Below are 22100 nucleotides of genomic sequence, written 5' to 3' on the forward strand. Positions count from 1 at the left end.
AACTCTCAGGTAAAGGATTTGGATATTTCTAAGTATCTTCTGTTTAATAGCTGAAACTGAGCTATAGAAGTTGGACAGGAAAAAAAGATGAAAAAAAAATCACCTAAACTGATTGATTTGCCTTTACTTCATATACAAAGCCAACCACTGTTAAAAACACCTAATTCTCAGAAAGAAATTAATGCAAAAAAGTGACAAAAGAAACATTACTTATTTCAACACAGTTACTGTAGTTTGAAGTTCATTTTATTGTTGTGTTTTATGGGTGAGATTTGTTTACAGATTCAGGGTTAATGCCACTGAACTCCATCTTAACAGAGCAACAAAATAACTCCAAAACAGGCTAGAGCAATAAATATCAAACCATTCAATCTAAAATGTATAAATATAAAAGTAATTTCTGAAAATGTAGGAAAAAACAGGAATCCATTTTTCTCTTTTGGCCTTTTGTAGAGTACATTGTTGTGGTCCATCCGTATCACCTCAGGTCCAGCACGATTATCTTTATGTCTTTCCCAACCACATGGGTACATGGCTGCAGAAGAAGTCAACCCATTACTCTCAGAAATCTCAGTAAAATAGCCAGTAACTTCATTACATGTGTAAAAGACCAGTGAAAAGTACCTACATGGAACACAAAATCTTAACTTTTTCCAGAGTTGGACTACCTTCTCATTATCCCTACAATCAGTGATGAAAGAACAGAACAAAATAAAAAACTCTGATCTCTCCTTTTGAGGCCTAATGCTGACATCAGGGAGCCTGACACCACATAATTTCCAATGTCTCTCAGCATGACTTCTCTGTATTGGATCATTTTATATTAATCAATAGGAGATGCTTCTGTATTTGAAGTGAACCTCATTGAAAAAAACCAAACCCTTAATTATTCAAAGGTAAAGGCTCTTATCAGAAATGCCAGTGTTAGCTGGAGGACAGTTCTGGCTGACTGTACTGCTCAGCCACACACACACACCATTATGCTGTTGAAACATCAAAAGATACACCAGTTACAGAGAAATGCTCAGAGAAGCCAGGGCAAACTTTTAGCAATGAAGGAAATGGGGCTTAATCTACTTCCAGCTGTACTTTAAAGCAGCTGGGATGTTTTGTTGGGGTACCAAAATTGGAGAGATGAACTGATTCATTGCTTAAAAACTGAAGAGTTCAAGAGCAAATCCAATTTGAAAATGTGAGTTTTGCTCCTTCTGAAAGCAGGTAAAAGGGGTGACTGATAGTAACAACCTCTGGCTAACCACCATCTGAATGGCAGCTTGTAACACTCACCTCATGGCTACTTAAGTAGTCTTCTGATGTCTACCTTGGTCAGTGAACCAAGAGTAATGAATTAGTAAAACAGGGGGAAAAGTATTAAGAAATATAATCTCAAGTTTCTGTTCTCAGCAGAACCATGGTCAAGAGTTTGAATAGCAAAAACAGTGTTGAATCATATACTTACATTAAATAACCTAGGGTCCTTTGTATGTGGATGGAATCCCTTCTTTTTACAAGCAGAAACTTCTAGCATGCCAGCATTAGTCAGTCTGAAGATGCCAGTGCTGAAAAGCAGAACATGAAACTCCTGTTACACTCTGCTCCCATTGTACACATCCAAGGTTTCACACACAAATTGCTTTGCTTAAAAGCAGGACAACAGGAAGGTGCTTGGTGACCTTCAACACACAGGAGCCCCGGCTGAGCTGGGTTTTTAAAGCTATTTTAAATCAAGGGGAGTTGTGTTCCTGTAAAGGAAGAGATGATGAGGGGAAGGGGACAAAAAGGATCCCAGTACTGTTCCTGTTAGGCAGGTTAGGCCACTGAGGGATAAGGCTGGTTCACACAGGAACAGATGCAAACCAGAAACTTGCATGTTCTGGATTGCATTTCACCCAGGGCAACTTAAAAGATGCCAGCCTTTAAACCAGCTGTGTAAATGACTAGTAGGAGCACATCCTTCCCACTCTTTTAGGTAATCACACAAAGCATTAGAAAATGCACTGCTACAACTCCTTGGGTATTGAAAAAAATGTTACAATCCCATCCCTCTGCAAAGAGAACCTATTACCTACAGGGCAGCACCTGACCATATAAATGTTACAGGTTACAGCTGGTTACAGGGTGTCAGCATCAACTGTGAGAGAGGCTTGTTTGTGGGAGCAGAGATTTGGAAAGGCATGCAGGCATGCTCAGGGTTAGAAATGCTGGTGCTTGTGCCCTTGCCTCTCAGTCTGTGTTCACAGCTCTGCTACCTGAAGGGCCCATTTAGGAAGTCAGGCAACCAGGACAGGATTCACATCTACTGAGGCAGAAGGCCAGCAGGAAAGGCTGAAGAAATGCAAACTCTAAAGAATGGAGTTAGCCCTGGCAACCTGAAATGCCAGGCACACCAAAGGAGAATCACAAATTTGTTGAGGTTGGAAGGAACTTCTGAAGACTGTCTGGTCCAGTCCCCCTGCTCTGGCAGAATCACCTTGAGCAGGCTGCCAGGACCATGTCCAGTCACGTTTTGCTTATCTCCAAGGATGCAGACTTCATGACATCTCTGGGAAACCTGTTCCATTACAAATCTTCACATTAAAATTTGCACTATTCTAGTTTTTTTCCAGATACATAGTTTGTAATTAATTAAATTCAAAAATAGATCCTTATTATCAAAAAAGGGAATTTTACCCTTCTGCTTTGCAAACTGCAATTTTCACATCATTCTAGAGAAATAACCCTAACCTCCCTCCACACTCTTAAGCAGACAGAATGAAGACAGATCTGTGGTAGGGCATTGGCAATGAGTACTCCAGAAGAGTAGCTCCTGTAATTATTACTTTGTTGAGCAGAATATGTAAAAAAAAAAAAAACCAAAAAAACCTGTGTCTGTGGAGGGAAGAAGAGAGAAAAAACGCTGTACATAGAGACTGACTGAAATGCAAGTCTAGGCTACTTATAGAAAACAAAGTCACAACACATTGTTTGTGCCCTTCCTCTGAGTTGACATGTACCCTTTGCAATTGATCAGATTTTATGACAAGGAGCATGGAAAAATACCAAAATATTACTTAAAAATCTGAACTTACTCATTATGCTTTGGTGAACAAACAATTGCAATGGCCTCTGGCAACATTAGCTGATAAGAACAATGAGTATGGAGATCAACACTGGATAAGAATGCAGTTTGTGTTGGATGTGTCTACAAAAAAGAAAGGGAAAACTCAACATCATGAAATATTTCTCACAGGTCAAGGTCAACACACATTTAAGAAGGAAAAATAATTTGTTACAAGTGTAAGCATCAGTAATTCCCCAGGCTGATTTCTAAAGTTCTTCTTAGCCCAGGGTCTATATTGTTCTACATTGTTCAACGTGGAGAAAAGAAGGCTTTTAGGATGAGTTTCATGGAGGCATGTTCACAATCAGATATACAAGCAATTTTCTAATCATGGGGAGAAAAAGGTGGAATGAAGAAGCACAAGACAAATGGAAATGACTTACTTGTGTAAAATCTCTAAGAGAAAAATTAATATTAAGTTTAAACAACACCGTACTCCCCTCCCTGACTTTTGAATATGGCATTAGAAAGTAATAAAATACCCCTAAATCAACATAAAAAAAAGTTGCACCAGCAAAAGTAGGCCCATTGTGTCAACAGGATGCCTCAGTTGCATTAAGGAGTTCTCTGTGGAGAACACGAGTGCTTATTTACATCATTGCAATTTGAATTCAGTAAGCAAATTTGTATTACTCCAGTTGTTTCTTTTTTTTTTTTTACATAGTATGTAGAGCAACTCTAAGAAAACCAGAATCTATGAATCATACGTACATGGATCCAACCCAAAGTGAGGAGATCATACTGATCCTGAATACCAAATAATTCTTCCACATTCTCCATGTCACAGTAGTCTGGTCCTGCAGTTTGCTTTGGCACTATTACATGTGTAATAGTAAATTCATTATGAGTCTGCAAAACAAACATTGACTTAGGGTGGAACAGACTGCCTAAGGAAGAAATGCTGAATCAAAATCTGAAAGATGTCAGCTAACAAACAGTACAGCTCCACTGATTCCAGTTCAGCTCTACCAACACACTGTACCTAAAAATATGCCTTAGCATTTTATCACGAAAGCATACAGGGTAGTATTGGTCACAACAAAAGACTGTTGTACTGAACTGCTCTCAGTGATCAGTGTTAAAAGACTATCCTTTAAAATAATTAAAAACACATAAAAGAGCTTTGAGAAAACTATCATGATTTTCTGTGAAACAAGACTAATACTGCTGTTCTTTCCCTTCATGCAGTTCAAATACACTTGGGATCATCTAAAATTCTTCATGTCAGCATCAGCCATGCCATCTTTCCCAGCTCTCAAAGGACATAAAGTGTAATCTAGGTCAAAGGAAAAAAAACAGCCTGAAAATCAAATGTTCTACAGCTTGATGTGGGGATTTCTGTTTTGTTGTGCCACTATTCATTTGATGACTCCAGTGGATTCTGGCAGTCTTTATATTTCATTGTCCTGTAACTAAACCTCACTTACCTTAGATGAATGCCAGAGAAAGTACTCGAAAAAGCCTGCATTGTACAGCATGCTGAAAAACTTGCTAGGCTTTACAGCAATAGCAGCATACTTTGAGCAGATGTTTCCCCAGTAAAGCAAGCCCACAGTGCTGAAACAACCACTCAGGTTATAATATGAAGTTCATTACATGGAAGGCTAACCATTTATATCTGCTTTTGCTCTGAAATCAATACATCACAGGATATTACAGCACTATCAAGCATGTCTTCCCCATAAAAATATGAGGCTTAAACTGTACCAGTTTTCCACAGAGAATTCCACATGTCTCTATTCCTCTTACTGTATTTGCCTCTGCCAGCAGCAGAAATTTGTGACAGAGATCCCTGGGCAAAATGACACCTCTGAGTGCTTCGGCCAATTGAGCTAACCAAGAATAAAAAAAGAAAAAAAAGAAAAAAAAAGAGAGAAAGAGAGATAAAAAGGCATTTACAGCTAGCAGCTAAAACAACGAAGATCCCTAAAATAAGGAAATATACACAGTGTATTATACTATATTACCACAAGTGGAAGTATTATACTTACCACATCATAGACTTCTAATGAGAATAAATCTACAGAACAAACACTTCATCTAAATTGAAGTCACCAACCCACAAGATACACTTACTAGCCCATCCCTGAGGTGACAGCTGGGACCATCTCCCAGGCCAAGGCTTTCCAGGGGGAACCACTGCAGGTTCTGTTTCTGGTCCCTTGAAGCCTATGGCAAGATTCAGACTTCATTTCACAGGAACACTAAATCTCAATCTCTGTATCCATCCATTGGTACTCAACTGGAAAATGTGAAACTGTGTAACTGTCCTCTTAAAATGAAGAAACTATAAGGAACTGCTGTGTTTGCACAAACCTGTCCATGGTTATTTCAGTATGGGCACCCTCAAAGTGAATAAAGACATATGCAGGTAGACAAAATAAAACAGGGAAAAAAGAAATGTGTGCACTTACTCTGAACAGCACTTAGAGTAGCTGCTGGCTTTAAGACCCGTTCCATGGGCGGCGAATGTCCAGCACAGCCAGAGGTGCCGCGCCCCTCCTTTGTCTCCAGCAGTGCTGCAGATAAGGAGCTGTTCTCTGGTACAGAAACACAAGACAGCATACTTCCATCTATCTGTTCAGACATAACCACACTCTCTTTGATTTTCTGATCTCGAGCTAGCTCTTGCTTCTTAAGTTGATCCTCAAAGAACTGAAACTGCTCTGATTCGAGCTGCTGCTGCCGCATGTGTGCGATTCGTTTCTTCTCTGCCTCTATTAGCTTTTGGTGCTCCAGTTTCTTCAGAAATTCAGTTTTACATTTGTTCTGAAACATACACAACACAGTGACATCCTCAGAACACCAAAAATGCTAGGAAAAATGGAAGGAAAGGAGCAATCTAACAGTTCAATTAAACCATAAAATCCTGTCATTAAAAAGGAACTCTTTTGGAACCTGGTTACTGACCTGGAAAATACAACTATACCCCCAAAGGTGGGATGGAAAACATAGCATTGACGGATGGAACAAAAAAGATGTTTCTCAGATGCTTTTTCCAAGACAAGGTTTTAAGCTATAGATTCTGTTTTCAGTGGCTTCAATCTCAATTCAAAGTAGAGCACATTTGGAGCCAAGGAATCTTTTCCACTTATTGACATACTCATACTCAATTTCATTCTCTTTATAAGACAGAATCAGAGTATACCAAAAACATATTTGGATCTTTGTAGACACTTATTAAGCAAATATAGCAGCACATGTATTTCCTAGCACACATTTGCATTACTTATTTTTAAATGACCAGCTGATTCTCAAGAAGAAATGAAAAGTCATTCCTAAGCAGCTCAGGAAATAATTAGCTTTTTGTAAAACTGGCATTTTACTGCTTGATTTTCAAGTTTTATATGACAGGAAAATATTCATGTCAACATTTAATATTCATATAAAACTTACTTTGTGTTGCATGTATTCTTGATATTCTAAGTTATATTTTTTTAAAAGATCTCTTTTCAGTTCGTCTGTCCGTGGGAATGCAACCTCCTTCAATTTCTTTGAGGTGGGATGGGGAAAAAGATAAATAAATTTACTTTTCACTTTTTAAAAGAGCCACCTGAAAAACAAACTCAGCTGTAACACAGATTTTTTTAAAAATACAAAACAGAAAAAACCCCTGCTCTTCTCACAGGAAAAAAAAAAAAGCAAAAGAGAAAATACACACTATATGATCAGTTTATGAAACTTCTATAGTACATTGCTTTCAATAAAAATATTGATTACATTAGTGAAACATGAGACATGGCTGCTTCTTATCTCAAGGAAAAGATTAGTCCTTTTAGTAGGAGTGTGTTATCTCTGTCTTGTTTAATAGGAGTGTGATGACTAATGTTTTTGTTGTGGGCGTAATTCTTAAAAAAATGCTAAGACCAACTTAGAGAGTTTCAGGTAGGATCATTGCATTTTTCTCTGGAACTTCCCAGTCAGAAATATGTCTGAATATGCCCATTTCCAAGAGGTAAAAAAAGGTTTTTCTTAAGAGATAGTTATGCCTGTAGCTTTCTGTCACAGACCCAGCAAAACAACAATTCTTATAACACCAATAGAACCAATACCCAATGCTTTCTACTCAAGGCTAGTACAAGGCTAGTACAAGGCTTCACAATTATTTTGTGAAGGCTAGTACAAAATAATTCAGAGGCTGTAGGCAAGGGAGGGAAAGCAACCACGTGCTTAAATCCTGCTGAGTGCCACAGGAGAAAGCAATGTTAGATGCCCTTTCTCAGTAGGGATGTTCTCCTAGTGGACCACAGTTGGAACTTTGGCATGGATTGTTTTGGTTTTGAGTAAAACATTCAGTTTAACAGTAGAGAAAGCAAGCAAACATGGGGGCACAGAGCAAGAGACACTCATGGTCCTGCTAGCAACTCTCACTGGGCAGTTCCAGCTGTTTTAAGTTCAGTATAAGGCTACACTTATAATTTATTTAGGATTTATTTTCTAGAGGGGAAAAAAACAAAAGTAAAACTATTTTGTATGGAAATGGAGGGGAAAAAGTCTGGTAAAAACTAAGCAAATACATATATGGTAATAAAGAAAAAAATATACTTTACTTATTTAGCAGAGTAAGCAAATACTGCACAGGCACCAGTAATGCCACACACTTCTCCTTCTGTTTGCAATAGTCAGTTTGGACCAATATCCATTCACATAATTGGGACCAGAATCAAGCTAAGTACTGTCAACATATGCATTTTTAATATGCAAACATTCAGAAATAGATGTACCTGGGCTCCCAACAACCTACCAACTTATTCAGACCATTCTCATTCATGTTTTAGCCCAATAATTTAATTTCCAAAATAAAACATGTATGAGTAGTGGAGAAAAGTATCAGAAATTGAAGCTGTGATGGCTGCTATGGGTGCTCTGGGGAAAAAGAAGCTATGGCCTATAGGGGCTGGGAAAAATGAAGAGGTTCTCAGTAAAACATTTCATAAAGACCAGGAAACCATAACCCTACCTTAATAATATCTTGTTTTTCTGGTACTGCACATTGGTGATAGTCTCGGTGGCTGGGCAGCTTTTCTACAAATAACCTAGAAAATTAAACATGCATGTGTTTAGTCAGAAGAATATCCATAATAGCTCTCATGTTGGCAGAAAAATCAGTTTCACATAACTGTTAAACACTGAATTCCAGATGACTTGGACCAGTGTTCTACACACATGTTTAAATTAACACATTATGGCATGGATCTGTATGGGACACACAGAAGAAGGACAGGAGACTATTTTCTATGACTGATATATTTTGGTTTCCATTAGCACTGGGTTAAGTTAAAAAAAAGCAAAGCTACCCTCCACTCTAGTCAGTGCTAGTAAATCCTATTTTTATTCTCTTCATCTGTTCTTAGCCAAAATGCTGACTCCCCAATGGAAGACAAGAATGCAACACTGACTGTCACTAAAGCAGGTATTTTTACCAGACCACGCTGCACAGATAAATTATGGCAACACTCAGCTGCAAAGAGTTTGTAATGCACAGCTGCTATCATTCTTTCAGCAATTTGCACAATATTCACCTCCAGACCCTCTTTTTATAGAGACATGCACTTGAAAACAGGTGGACTAAGAAAGGCTTGGTCTATTTTTCAGAGTATGAAGAAAATAAGGAGGGAGGAAGGATGTTTCCTTTGCAAAAATTTTAAAATAGGCACTGTAAAAAAAACCCCAAACCTTTCTGAAGTAATAAAACAAACCAATCAATCCCACAGCAAAACTAGCTAGGTTAAAAGTTTAAATCTGCCAGTGATATATTTTTCAGCTGTCTATTTTGAGAATTGTAATGAAAGCTGGCCAGATTTGTTCTTTTGTGGTAAGGAGAATAATCATGAACATACATTGTAGATTTTGCATTTATTCCTGTAAGAAACATTAAATTATAGTTAATCCTTTTGGGGGGGAAAAAAGTAAAATGAAAGCAAGAAAACACTTTTCTCATGCTTTTTTAATTATGGTGCAATACTACCATTCTTAAGATTGGCAGATGCTCATAGGACATAACTACTAAAGGCTTAGAAATCTTATTTAAACATTGCTATTAAAGTCAGAAATTTTGTTTAACCAACATGCTGACATATAAAGAATATGGGGGCAACAATGTCATGGTATGGCCTGGCAGAGTAAACTCAAACCTCTGTTAGGTTAATTCACGCCTGGCAGTTCACACATGGATAGGACAACCCCATGAAAAGGCGGCAGGAAGTTTTTACAAATCTCACGCTCAGTGCAAAATATTTCCAGAGAACAGAGCTGTTCTGCAAGAACACACTAAACAAATTTCTCCTTGTGTAAAGGGGTTCTCAGGGCAGCTCTCCATTTCATTCACTCAGAATTACAAGCTGTAAAGGCTGATGATCTGCCCCCTTACGTGATGAACTTGTTGTAGAAGACGAAGGCGTTCTCCAGGTTGCCCTCCTCCATGTAGACGGCGGCCATGCGCTCCATCTCCACGCCCGAGCGGAAGTACCGCCGCGGGGTGATGTCCTCGTTGATGCTGATGTTGCTGCCCAGCTTGCTCAGGGCACGCACCCGCTCCTCCGGGCTCACCGAGATGTCTGTGTGGTCAGGAATAGCCACCAGCTTTCTCTGGAAACGAACGGTCTCGTTAGCTAAGAAAATATTCTGTTTCACTTTCAGTAAGTGGTCTCAGTCAAGAAGCTCAGGGGAAATATTCAGCTAGTTTTTTTCTGAAAATAGGCATTGGTTTCTCCCCCTCTAGCCACAGCTGAAACATTACAACATTTTTCTTAATTGCAAGTAAATTGTGATCAAAAAGAAAAGTTATTTTATTCTCTCCAAAAACAGCAGCAAAAAGGATAAAATTAGGAAAATACTTGTGGGAAAAAAATTAAGTAAATTACTGTAGAAATTACCAAAGGCAGTATAAAGTGTGTTCTCTTTAAAAGCCCCCACACATGGATTCTACAAGGTTCTGTCTTAAGTTACTGAAATAATTTGATTGATGTCCTGAACACTCAGACTCCTATTACATGATGTATAGCATTTGACTTCTAGAAATAGTTCAGGAAACAAAGAGCAATAAGTTCCTCTGGTGAGTCAACAGTTCACTTCAAAGATTCATTTCCAGTTTTAAATGAGGCAGTTAAAGACTAAGAAGTTCAAACTAATTACTGAAGAAGAACCATAGCTGCTTATTATGGTCATTACCTTCCTGGTAATTAATAAATAAATAAATGGCTACTGTAAGTTGTTTCCCTCTTACTTTGATGAAATTTTTTACTCTTTCTATTCAAAATGCTCATTTCAACTTCTTAAAACTCTGGTTGCTGACACTCCATAAATCACCCATACATGAATATAATAAATTCCAACAAAACTTTCAGGCAGCATGCAGGAAAAGACCCATGGAGCTGAGAGCCACCACTGCTAAATTGCTCTCTTGAAAGTTTTTGTAATAGAAAGAGAAGTTGCTCAGCCACTGAAACACTTTTCTGTGATACATACCAATGAGCTGACAGTGAATGGCTGCTCCATGTTGTTGTCTGCCTGCAAACCAAGGAGATTGCTGTTTTCCTCCAAAGTCTCCATCTGACTGAAAGGCCAGTACCAATTCTGAGCTCAGTATGTGCCACCAGATGTCTCAGGGTTTAATAGCCCAAGGGAAACTGGAATATAGATATGCTGATTGTGGTTGTGTGCTGGAAAAAATAAGTCATTCAGATTAGAAATATAGCCAAATGTCACATAACTTTGCATGCCAGCAGCCACTCATTACTTTGGTGGCACAGTATTTATACATTTAATAATAATTTAAAACTAACCAGGTGTCTAGAATTTAAATTGGGAATGCATAAGGGCTTATAGTGCAGTTGTGAACTAGTTGACCTGTACTAAGATTATTTCAGCAGATTTCAACACAATAAATTATTTTTACAATTTTTATAGCAACTTAAAAACCCACTAACTTTCAAGTATTAAGTGAAAAACACAGAAGTTTGAGGATTTAGAATCTGTGCTTCCTTGAGCATATGTTTACAAATACATTTATAAGAAGTATGAATCTGGTATCTTAATTTTCTGCTAAGACTATGAGAAATAAAACTTTATACACAAATTTCTATCAGTAATATAAAGCACAAAAAATACCTCAAACACCATGTGTTCCACCTGCACAGCTTGCTGGTTTCAACATTCAAAATACAATCAACTCTGACAAGCCAACAAATAAAAATTCCTCCTTGCACAGCTTTGAACAAGTAAAGAAAAAAATGTAGATGTTGTGGTCATCAAAAAAAAACCCAAAAGGAAACTAAACCAAAACAAGGAAATTCAACTCTGAGAGAGGAATGAAATACTCAAATTACACAGGAAATGTGAAAATTAAGTTTCTAATGTGTTTTTTCACTTGTGTGCTCAGTCTAAACAGATCTGATCTTGCATGTCATGGGCTCTTCATAGGTTGCAATAAACTTACTTATGCTTTGTAAAAGCATAGAGTGGGTTCAGCAAAGACATTTTTTCAGCACACCTCTCTCTAGAGAGAGGCCAGAGGACTCTGGGTTGAAAAAAACAGCCCTAATGTGTTTTTAGGTGCTGTATTTCTCAAGTATCGATTTTTGTGTTTGTCTCTTTCTGATTTTTCTTCCAAAAAGCAATACTATCTATTAGATCAGTCCTTAATTTTAACTTTTAGTGCAATTCATTTTAAAGAAGTTTTGCTAATTAAGGTATTCAAACTGCTTGCATAATTTGTAACCAAAAAAATAAGCAGGGCTTATACATTTGAGAAAACAATCTTAGTTGTGGTTGCGGTGCTAATTAAAATAGTTCTCTAAACCATTTAATTTTACATACATGGAGCTCTGGTGTAAATGATCACCTTGGCAGGAGAGCCCATTCATTGCCTGCTCACAAACTGCAGAAAGGCCCCATGGGACAATGATAAGGAAATATTTTTGCTTTAGCCTATTCCAAGAAACTTTCTGCTTTAGGGCTTGCTCCACCTGAAACCCTTCTTCACTGAAGCACTGTAGATGTGGAAGGCTGTGGAAGAACAGAGCTAAAAGCCTGGCCAGTGCACAGTTTGTGTCAGACTTCTGGCCCTGCAGCCCAGATTCTAGGTGGAAATAAAACCTTCAATCAGAGACAATGCATGCATTCACTTTGTGGAACTCAGGAACAAAAACGAAAAACCAACCCAACCAACCAAACAAGAAAGGACTTAAAAAACATATTTTACAAATCCTTATCCATTCACTTATCCATCACTTGTGAATTTTAAATTTTATTTCCCCTAGAAGCATCTGGGACAGCTAAAATACTTGAATGGAAGAATGGATTTGGTCTAAAATATGCATCCAAGTGTAACAAACTGCAAAATGTTCTAGTCACTCATGTATATAAAAATCATTCAAAAGTAAAGGTGCGGAAATGTATTTCTTTCCAATTTCTTATTTCATTTTGCAGCTTCTGGCAAGAAAGCTTTTCTGTAGCAGTTTTTCATTCTGCTTTCAAGGCTTTCTCCCTTAGGAGTCCTTCTGCAAAGCCTGGAGAGGAAATGGACATTAAGGACAATGCTCATGAGATGGTTCCCACTGAAGACATGGAATATGGATCAAATGCTTCTTTCAGCTGTTACCACTCCTTGGAGACCTTTCAGTCCAGCTGGTAGGCAATTGCAAAGAAGTTATTGCAAGTGGCAAATACAGGAGCCACTAATTAGGGGTCTGTGTGTTTTCTTGGGGCCAGCACTCCCAAAGAGGTCTTTAATAAAGAACCCTGTGGTATTCCCCCACCAAAATCTCTTTGGAAATGCCACAGGAAGACATGGAACCCTTTACTTGCAAATATTTCTCAACTTGACTGGCTCTAAGAGTATTAAAATTATAAACACAATTCAGTCTTCTTTAAACCTAAAGAAGCATTTGTTATAATTATTTTTTAAAGTGTAATACCAGGTATTTTAAACAGGAGACATCTGGTAATAGCAGAAACTCACACTTCCTCAAAATTGTGTCACAGCCTGGAAAGGATGAAGAAGCTCTGCAACAGACATAAGACATGCCACAGTGCAAGAACTTAGCAGAAGAATGTCTGCAAATAAAAGAAGAAACTGTCTTTGTAAATTTAGTTTCAGGAACACACTAAAAATGAGACACTGTAAATAAAGAAGAAATACTAAGATGAATTTGTATCCCTTTTACAAAAATGTTATATAAGATTCAAATACATTCACTATTAGAGGTGGCTGTGTAACTTCAGAAAAAAATTCCTATAAAGATTGTGGGCTGACTTTTGACTGCACTCCAATAAATTATCCTTAACATGTGGACGCACGGGCAGAATTGTGAATGATTAAAATGCAGAGAGTTAAGATTTACTGCAAACAGCACCAGAGGCATGTGTGCCAGGTGCCTGGAATGCCTGTGTGCATAATGCTCCTCATGCTCAGCTCCACAGTCACCTTCAGCTGCTCCAAGGGCACGGCACTGCCAGGGGCTCCCCTCACCCTCACCATCCTTCTCTGTGCTCTCACTTTGCTGCCTCCACCGACTTCAAGGCACATTGTAGCTGATCCAAATTAGAATTAAATGGGCTTTCACTTCATTCTCCAAATCGAAATGCAAAGGAGCAGGCAGAACCATGAAGCCAGCAAAGCAGAGAGGTTTGTCACTTTCTGAGGCACTGCTGTCCTAGATTGATATGAGCTGGCTTTGAAAGGGCACCCTAAGAGTTTGTATAGTTCCTACAAAAATTGTCCAGGTCTAGCAAGTGATTCTGTTTTCCAGAAATATATTTCACTTTACAAGAGTAAAGATAAATTCAAATACCAAAACTCTCTGTATAGCTGAAACTAATTATACTCAAACATACAAAATACTTATGCTAATACAATGAACTACACTCCAACCTCAACCACAGGGGATAAATACCAATGCTAGCTTGGAGCTGTCTATTATACTCTAAAGTGCTCAAAACTCCAAGAGTGAAGATGCATTTTTCTACTTCACTATTTCAGGCATTCCAGTTAACTTAGATGGACTTAGGTAATGTTTGTTTGAGGAGAAATGGCAGGACATTTAGCATTCAAATTAAGTTTTTTTCTAATTATGAGTTTTCTGATAGTTATTACCAAATAATAAGAATAATCTAATATCTATTCAATGGTTAAGAAATTTTTCTTGATTTCATTGGGAATAGCACTTCTCATCAAATCCCATATCCTCCTCAAAAAGCATTTGTTTTCCCATATGTCCCATCTTATTATTGTATGTATTATTCCTTGACAAATCCAGGTTTATTAAATCAAAGCCATTCAGCCACAAGAAAATAGAGCAAACTGAGAAAAACAGCAATTTAAATGGCATTGAAAGTCCTTCTGTTCAGGCTAACAAGCACGGTACCAAGTAGCAGGGAAATGAAAAGCAGAGAGAGCAATTTTAAATGAAGGTACATGCCAAGAGTAGGACATGAAGATAGAATAAGCATATCCAGTACCTCAGGAGCAGGCTCATGAGACAGAGGTGGTGTGAGAAGACCTGGGGAATGCATGCACAAACCAACCCTTCTGAGAGCTGCAAAATCCCAATTCACCAAAAATTCCCCAACGCCCTCACGGTTGCTGCACGCTGGCACATCAGGCATTGCCAGGCTGGCTGGAGGTGGCCAAGAGAGGCACCCTGGCTGTGCTCAGGGCCCCTGCCCTGCTGGCTCTCCCTGTGACACACGTGTGGGGTGGCACTGAGAGGTGACTCACATGGCTGCACGGCTGCGCAGCTGCAGGAGTTGCACGGGTAGTGTTTGCAATGCCTGCAGCACAGCACTGCAGCCAGGGCACAGCCTGGCACAAGGAGCAGGTCTCTGTGCCTTGCTGGGACAGGCGCTGAATGTCCTTCCCTGATGGAGCCTGGCTCTGGGAGGTGACTGTCCCGGCCAAGGCAGGGACACCAAGCAGGACCATGCTCTGCCCAAGGACGCCCACAGGGACTGTGGCACCCCAGCGGGAGCTGTGCTGCTCCAGCTCTCCACACAGGACACAAAGACAAGCTTAGGGCGTCAGGACCTTCCAGAAACTGACTGCACAGGGCTAGCACTGAATTTCAGCCCCTTGTTGTCACCTGGAGGCTGCTTTCCCTTCTTCAGTTCTCCAGAAGAGGCTGAACGAGCAATGTCGCTCATTCTTGAGAGGTTCTGAGAAATGTTGAATGAGCTTGTGGATTCTTAAACAAGTAACTGAGTAACTTCCATAAATATTATTAAAATATATATAATTTTCTCTTTGTAACATTAGTTACTTTGAAACATTTGAAACTTGAAACTTTGAAAGAGTTTCCTCTTGTAACACATTTTTAAATTTCAAGGGAATTAATCATAACAAGGACTGCACTGCTGCCAGCAACATTTATCAATATTTTGATTATTTATCTTCCAGAAAAATCTTTGTTAAAGAGATCACTGGCAAAGTTTTCCAAAGCACTTTCTTCATTCAAATATTATGTTAAAAATAATCCATGTAATGATTTATTCTCTGAATATTTTAATGGTTGATTATTCCAGAAATACTCATCCTTTTTTTTCATATTTTTGTGGAATGTAAAGCCTAGATGAGGTTCCCACCAAAATCATTTACTTCACTCCATTGGGATCAGGATTCTTAAAGTATATCTGGAAATATTTGCTAATATAGCAGCTGAAATGTAGTACAGTTCTTTTTGAAGCTACTCTTGAGAGAACTGTTCTGCAGCCATCCCATGGCAAGACAAAGCTTACTTTAATATTGCCATGAGAAGTTAGCACAATCATACTTCATGTTACTATACTAGGAAGTGTGATGATTACAGAATCCTAGAATAAAGATGCATGTCAAACCATAAGGAGGTCAGTCCTCATTAAAATAGCCAAATTAGCAAGTGCAAATAACACCTTTCAATTACCCATAATGGAACAAAGTTGTCTCAGCAAACTTTAAATAGGTCACACCAGTGATTGCCAGATGAAGGTAAAGGACCATTTCATGCCAGTAAGTCACCCATGAAGCAGATACTTAAAATTCTGTACTTGGAAGTGGATACTCAAGTGGATTTGGTGAAAAACAGATTAGAAATACAGGCACCTATCTCATTCAGCTCATTTTGAAATTCCAGGCTGTGTATTGGCACAGCACATGATTATTTATATACACACACACTTAGGTTTGATATATAAATATGCTAAATACCAGCCTAAATAGCAAACTGCCTTCTGTTGGTTCTCTCCAAAAAGAAACAGCATATTCATCTGTCAACATGCTTTTTGTAACAAGCATTCATCATCACAGCAAGTGATTCAGCTGGTATAGTAAGCAGTCTCTTCTGGGGAAAAAACCCAACAAAGCACTGAATGTCATGGCAAGAAGATTCTCTTGTGCAGAGGAAATACCCAATCCACAAAACTCAACAGAATGGCCTTTCAAAGAAAGGAATCACTGCGAGGAGCCAGTTCCTGAAAGCCCTGTGCCTTTCAATGGAGAAGTTGCTCTTTACAGCTACTACTGAGCTCAGCTCTAGAAAAGCCCATCTCAGTAACAGCTCATAGTCTGACAGTGCTCCATTTAAACAGCAGCTCCAAGACCACCTCCCAAGCTCCACTAACTGCCAGGAGCAGCTGCTGAGCTATACAACCATCTCTCCTAGAAATGGATCAAGAACATTTCCTCTTTCTCACCGGTGAAGGAGCAGTGCCTCCCATGTCCCAGCACACTGCCCAGAGCCCCTCTGTGTCACTGGAGGATTGACAGCAGCACCTTCACCTGCCTGGGCACTGAGAGGGAGATCCTCCATGCACAGGTCTGCCAAACCCAAGTCTTGCTTATATGCTTAGGCCACCGTGCTGTATCTTGGATCACAAAACTGAGCTTTATTTTCATCTAAAAAAAGAATGGGTGACACAAGGGTCTGTTTTCCCACTTCAAAACGAAGTTTGAATTAATTGTCTGAAGACTGTTATAGCTCTGCAAATATTTGGACTACTGCAATTGGCCATCGTAGTTTCTTGAATATCATTGACTACCTGTTTTCTAAGGACAGCATTTCTCTTGGCACACATACAAACATCACCGCATCAAGAAGCTGTGTTAATAAAATTAGATTGCTACAGGTTCTAAGGCTCTGATAAACCACTACAATATGCAGATAATGTCCAACATGGCATGTGCAAGAACCTGACTTGTGCTCCCTACAGAGTATGTGAATGCAGAGCCTACAGGCTTCTCTCTCCTATTGCTTCACAGCACAGAGGACACCTGTGATTGGCAACTATTTTCTCACTCATTTTTATTCAGGCTGTTTTGAAATCAACATCAACATGGTTGTGCTACTACAACATAACCCAATGCATTTGAGCTGTACAGATAGATGGCAGCTTGCTTCTAGATTTGTTAACAAGCTCTGTCTATAACAATACTAGTGACTTCTAGCAGAATGTCCTCAAAAAAGGACTGGAAATATTAAACATTCAAACATGCACTTGTGAACTGACAGTTCATGCTCTTGTGGATTCTTGTGTTAAAAGAAAACACAATCCCTCCTCCCCCCTCCTTTCTTTAGTGACACCATTCAGTTTTAGCGAAAAAGCATTTTTAACTTAATGGATAAATATCAACCATGGTAGAATGTCTTGGATTACAAGCAAAATCTTTCTTAGGCAGTCAGTGAAATATTACTTATGCAACACAGAACAGCATCCTTCCAGTGACCCACTAAAAGGATGTTCTAGACATGATGTAGAAAAACAGTGCCATTTCCTTCCTTTGGGAAATCCACAACAATCTCCCAAGAAAATTGCACCAGGGCACAGTAACCCAGAAGAGGACAGAAGTACAAGAAAGAGCTGCTTTTATACAATTTGTTCTTTGATGATTCAACTGAAATACTGAAAAAAGGAGATACTTGCAATCCATTACATCAGTAATAAAACTAACTTCCACCATGAAGACAAGAAGCTGTGTTGCTAAGGGAAACAAATGAGAGGTTAAAATCAGCACAGAGGCCTGCAACTCCATACACTTCTGAGAAACAAAGAAAGCAGGATTCCTTGCAAAGCCTTAGGTGTCACAGATTTATTTTTATCTGTATCCCTATTTCTCTCAGGGACAAGGTCCCACTAGGCTAGAGGGGTTAAGAATCTTCTGGTTCTTCCTATAAAATGCAATGATTTTTTTTTGGCAAAATACATTCTACCTAAATTTAGAACACTTGAGACTCCATAGCATCTAACAAGGACACTTGTTGATTAATTGAGTAACTGGTTGCAGCAATCAATTTCTGTTTCTATCAGATGACAAATTTTTATGCTGTCTTACTTTCTATAGTTCAAAATATAGGGGACAAAATAAAAGTGAGCCAAATTTATTTGACATTTCTGACATACAAAGTCACAGTTTATTTGAAGCGTATTAAAGTGCCTATAAAGAATGAAACTTGTTTTTTTGGCCTCACATCTAGAAAAAAATAATTTGAGGCATTCGTTCAAAGGATTCTGACTGTTTCGTACAAAAATGGTTAAGTAAGGAAAGGTAAGAAACGGATAGTGAGATTACCAACAGGATGAAGTGTGATCAATCAGTATGAACAACTACCATTTTAACTAGCATGATTCTGCTGTACAATGTTTACATTAAAATAACACAGCTAGTTGATTTCATAAGGGAATCTTTGACCTTCTCCCCTATTCCAGATGATTCAGGATGTAACGTGCTATGACCAAAAAACAACCCAGGAAAAACAAGAGGAATGCCTGGTTCTATGAAAAGATTTCTGTGAGCTTTAGACTGCTTGTTCTACTTGGATAGTTACAATATTTCATTTCTCTTACTTAGGTTTCTAAGATTGACAGTGTTAAGCACATGTTTTATAGCAGCACTGGCTGTAACACACTCAGCTCACAGGGCTGCTTGACAGTCAGCTGAATGATCCAGAATACCAAAGCTGAGCATGATGACTTTTGGTTGACATTTTGTACCCCTGCAGGCCAACAGCTTTATCCCAGTGCAGCTACCCACAGTCTACCTTTGAGCCTTTCAAACTATCTGCTTTTCCCCTCAGGACGAGCCCATGGATCTTTGCAGCATACACAAGCTCCTTTTTATACCAACATCGAGCATTAGATGTCTCTGAAGGCTTTTTGACAGTAGTGCAGAGATGCTGATGGGTCAGAGATGCTAAAAGCTGCTCCTACACTGATTGTGTGCAGAGCCCACAGCTTCCATAACGCAGTTCCCTGTGTTGTGAGCTGAATGTGACTCACCCAGAGCTGCCAGTAGGAAGTGGTAGGCAGAGGGTTGTGTCTGAGGAGCTGCCTGACTCACAGCACTTCTGAGAGGCACCAGCACCTGGGCAAGATTGACAAGCCTGGGTTTTTATCACAGGAATTTCTTTGCAACAACAGCACCAAGCCACTGCACAAGGATTGTTCAGGAACTGCACAAACAAGATAATTTTCTTTCATGGATTGATACTTCTATTTATAATGGAAAGCATGACCAGAAAATGTTTCCTGGCATAACAACCTAAATGTTCTAATTTTATCAAAATTGTATAGACAAAGACTTCCTTTACGTGGCAGCAGACTAATTTTCAGAACAAAAATTGGAAGTGTAACATTTGGTAAAGAAATAAAATTTCAGGAGTCTGATAAAACCAGAAAAAAGCATTATTCATACATGTCCAGCAAACAGAGACCAAAACCTTAGTTTTATATGGTATTTGTTCAGTGCCTTCAATGCACAAGTCACCTTGCCATTCCCTCAGCAGCTGAAGAATTTACAACATCCCTCACCTTGAGCTATACTGTTCCTGATCCTGGTGATTAACTTCCAGGAAAAGCCTTAAGGCCTAACCTTCAGGAGGTTTAATGCACATAAAAAAACCACACAATAAATGCCTTCACAGCGTCTGCAGAGCAATATCAAGTAATACAAATGACTGCAGGATTGATCAAAACAATTTTTAAACATAATGCTACAAAATACCTCCTTGTACTTACAGCCATTTAAAATACTGTACACACACACCCACACAAGGACCCCCAACTATGAAACTGGTACCTACAGAATTATACAGAATTTGGGATGAATGCTTCCTGCATTCCTACCCTATCCTGTGATCTATGAAACTCCAGACTTGTAAACACTGGCCTTTAGTTATCTAAACATTTAGCACTTTGACATGCAATATACCAGCTGCAATTTATTTAGTACATGAGAAAACTCATCTGTTTCAGAGTAAATTGCCCGACCAGCACCCACAACAACAAACCTGGGCTCCATTCTCCTGGGAACATTCAATGAAGTTCCAGGTCTATATCCTATTTTCTACAACTTGGTTGTCTAAGGCAAGTCATCAATATATGCTACCTACAGTTTTGGATAGTAATCCATTTAAGCCTGCAATGAGGAGAAACCTCACTTCTGTGCAGACAGAACTTTCTCAAAGCTGGGGAATGAATGTCCTGAGAATTACAGTGTCTCCAAGATCTCATAATCTCACTGCTTCGCATTGTCAGTAGAAGGTGGAGGGTTTCCTGCCCATGACTTCTCAGAGCATTCAGAACCACGTGCATATTAAACACAAATCATTCCAGATCAAGAGGAATTCCCCCAGAAGAGACTTTCTGGCACCTTCCTGAAACCGGGCAGCATGTGCAAGAGGGAGACACATTCCTCAGGGCACTTCAGAAGGACACCTGAGATCCTACAGAGGTCAAAAGGAGGCAGGTACAAAACCAAGTACATGAACAGAAAAAGCTCATCACAGAGTTACAGATGCTCAGCAACCACAATTTCTACTGGTTTAGATTCTTTCACTTTCTATTCCGATGACCACCTTTCACGTATATACGGAAATAATTTAAAGCCAGAACACCGTTATCGGTTTGATGTGCCCCTGGCACACGGCACCATTCCGGACTCCCACCACACCGCCCCAGCCCTTTGCGAGCCGCAGCGGAGTCAGCAGGACCGGCCGGCCGGGCTCGCTGCCCGCCGCCCCCCGCACGGGCACAGCCCCTCACAGCCCCGCGCTGCCCCCGCAGGGCGCTCCCGCTCCCCGCTCCCGCCGGGTCCCGCCCTGCCCGGAGGGAGGAGGGCTGTCCCGAGAGGCCTCCGCGGCTCCGCACCTGACACCGGGGCGGGGACGGGCGCTGCCCGGGCCGAGGAGCGGATGGAGCGGGTACCGGCCCTTGCCGCTGCCGCGGCCCCAGAAGGGGTCCCGGCCCTTGTGGCTGTGCCCGCAGGGGCCGCTGGCGCAGGCGGCGAGATGGATGGACGGAGGCGGAGGCAGCGCCTCGCCTGGCCGCTCCGCTCCCGCAGGGGCAGGGCGGTGCTGCTTACCGGCTCTCGCATCCGCGCTGGCGGCGGCTGCCGCGGACAAAGTGCGGGCCGGGGGGAGGCAGGAGCGCCGGGCGGCCTGGGCCTCGTCCTGCTTCTCTCTCTCTTCTTCTTCCTCCTCCCGCCTCGCCTCGCCTCGCCCGGCCGGGCCGCGGAGCCGCGGGCGCCCTGCGCGGGAGCGGCCCCGGGCGGGCGGGCAGGTGGCGGCGGGCACCGAGCGCCCTGCGCCGCCGCAGCCGGGCCCGTCACCGTGCGGGGCGAAGGGAGGAGCCTGCGCCGCGCCGGGAGAGCGAGCGAGCCGTGCCGCTCCGCGCTGCGGGCTCCGGCCGGCGCAGCCCCGCCGCTGCTGCTGCTGGTGCCGGGGCTGAGGGCAGCGGGAGCGCCCTGCGGGGGCGGAGGGTGCTGGGGGCAGCACGGTCCGTGCGCACCTGGGATGGGCCCTCTCCGCGTTCCCCGCGGTACCGGGGCCAGCCCGGCCATCACTGAGTCAGTCTTTATGTGCTTGGGTACCGGAGGGCATGCACACCTCACCTGGGCTCTCCTGAACTTTGGGAAGGGCTAACTCAGGGGAAACAATGTTTTGGAGGAAGCTGTGGGTAAGGAGGAAAAGGACGAAAGATAACTGAAGGTGTGGTTGGCAGTGTGAGGCTGCTGTACCTGGAAAGCGGCATGCTG

General features: G+C 40.8%; 1 protein-coding gene across 9 annotated transcripts; it reads right to left on the minus strand.

The window, feature by feature from the left end:
• Window positions 1-228: 228 nt before the first annotated feature.
• On the minus strand, window positions 229-22100 carry STAMBPL1 (STAM binding protein like 1). Of its 9 annotated transcripts, none has more exons than XM_063163561.1 (12): window positions 21429-21561; window positions 13062-13156; window positions 10568-10728; window positions 9471-9688; window positions 8061-8136; window positions 6497-6592; window positions 5515-5869; window positions 4808-4932; window positions 3812-3949; window positions 3069-3181; window positions 1460-1559; window positions 229-535 (listed from the first exon to the last, which is right to left on the minus strand). In XM_063163561.1, the coding sequence occupies exons 3-12, from the start codon at window positions 10649-10651 to the stop codon at window positions 479-481; spliced, it is 1362 nt and encodes a 453-aa protein (XP_063019631.1). In that variant the 5' UTR covers window positions 10652-10728; window positions 13062-13156; window positions 21429-21561; the 3' UTR covers window positions 229-478. The 9 variants fall into 9 exon arrangements, with proteins under 9 accessions (XP_063019631.1, XP_063019627.1, XP_063019628.1 ...); XM_063163557.1 differs by having other exon boundaries at window positions 10568-10761; XM_063163558.1 differs by having other exon boundaries at window positions 13018-13156.

This window comes from Melospiza melodia, chromosome 9, assembly GCF_035770615.1.
Source record: "Melospiza melodia melodia isolate bMelMel2 chromosome 9, bMelMel2.pri, whole genome shotgun sequence".
Classification (NCBI taxonomy): Eukaryota; Metazoa; Chordata; class Aves; order Passeriformes; family Passerellidae; genus Melospiza; species Melospiza melodia.

Bases quoted from the DNA above. Each gene is read 5' to 3' on its own strand.
- STAMBPL1 (XM_063163559.1), bottom strand. From the start codon at position 10,651: ATGGAGACTTTGGAGGAAAACAGCAATCTCCTTGGTTTGCAGGCAGAC. The intron at 3,950-4,807 runs GTACAGTTTAAG...TTTGTTTTGCAG, and splicing joins GAATTCTCTGTGGAAAACTG to ACTCATAATGAATTTACTAT. The intron at 3,182-3,811 runs GTACGTATGATT...TCTTTTTTGTAG, and splicing joins TCACTTTGGGTTGGATCCAT to ACACATCCAACACAAACTGC.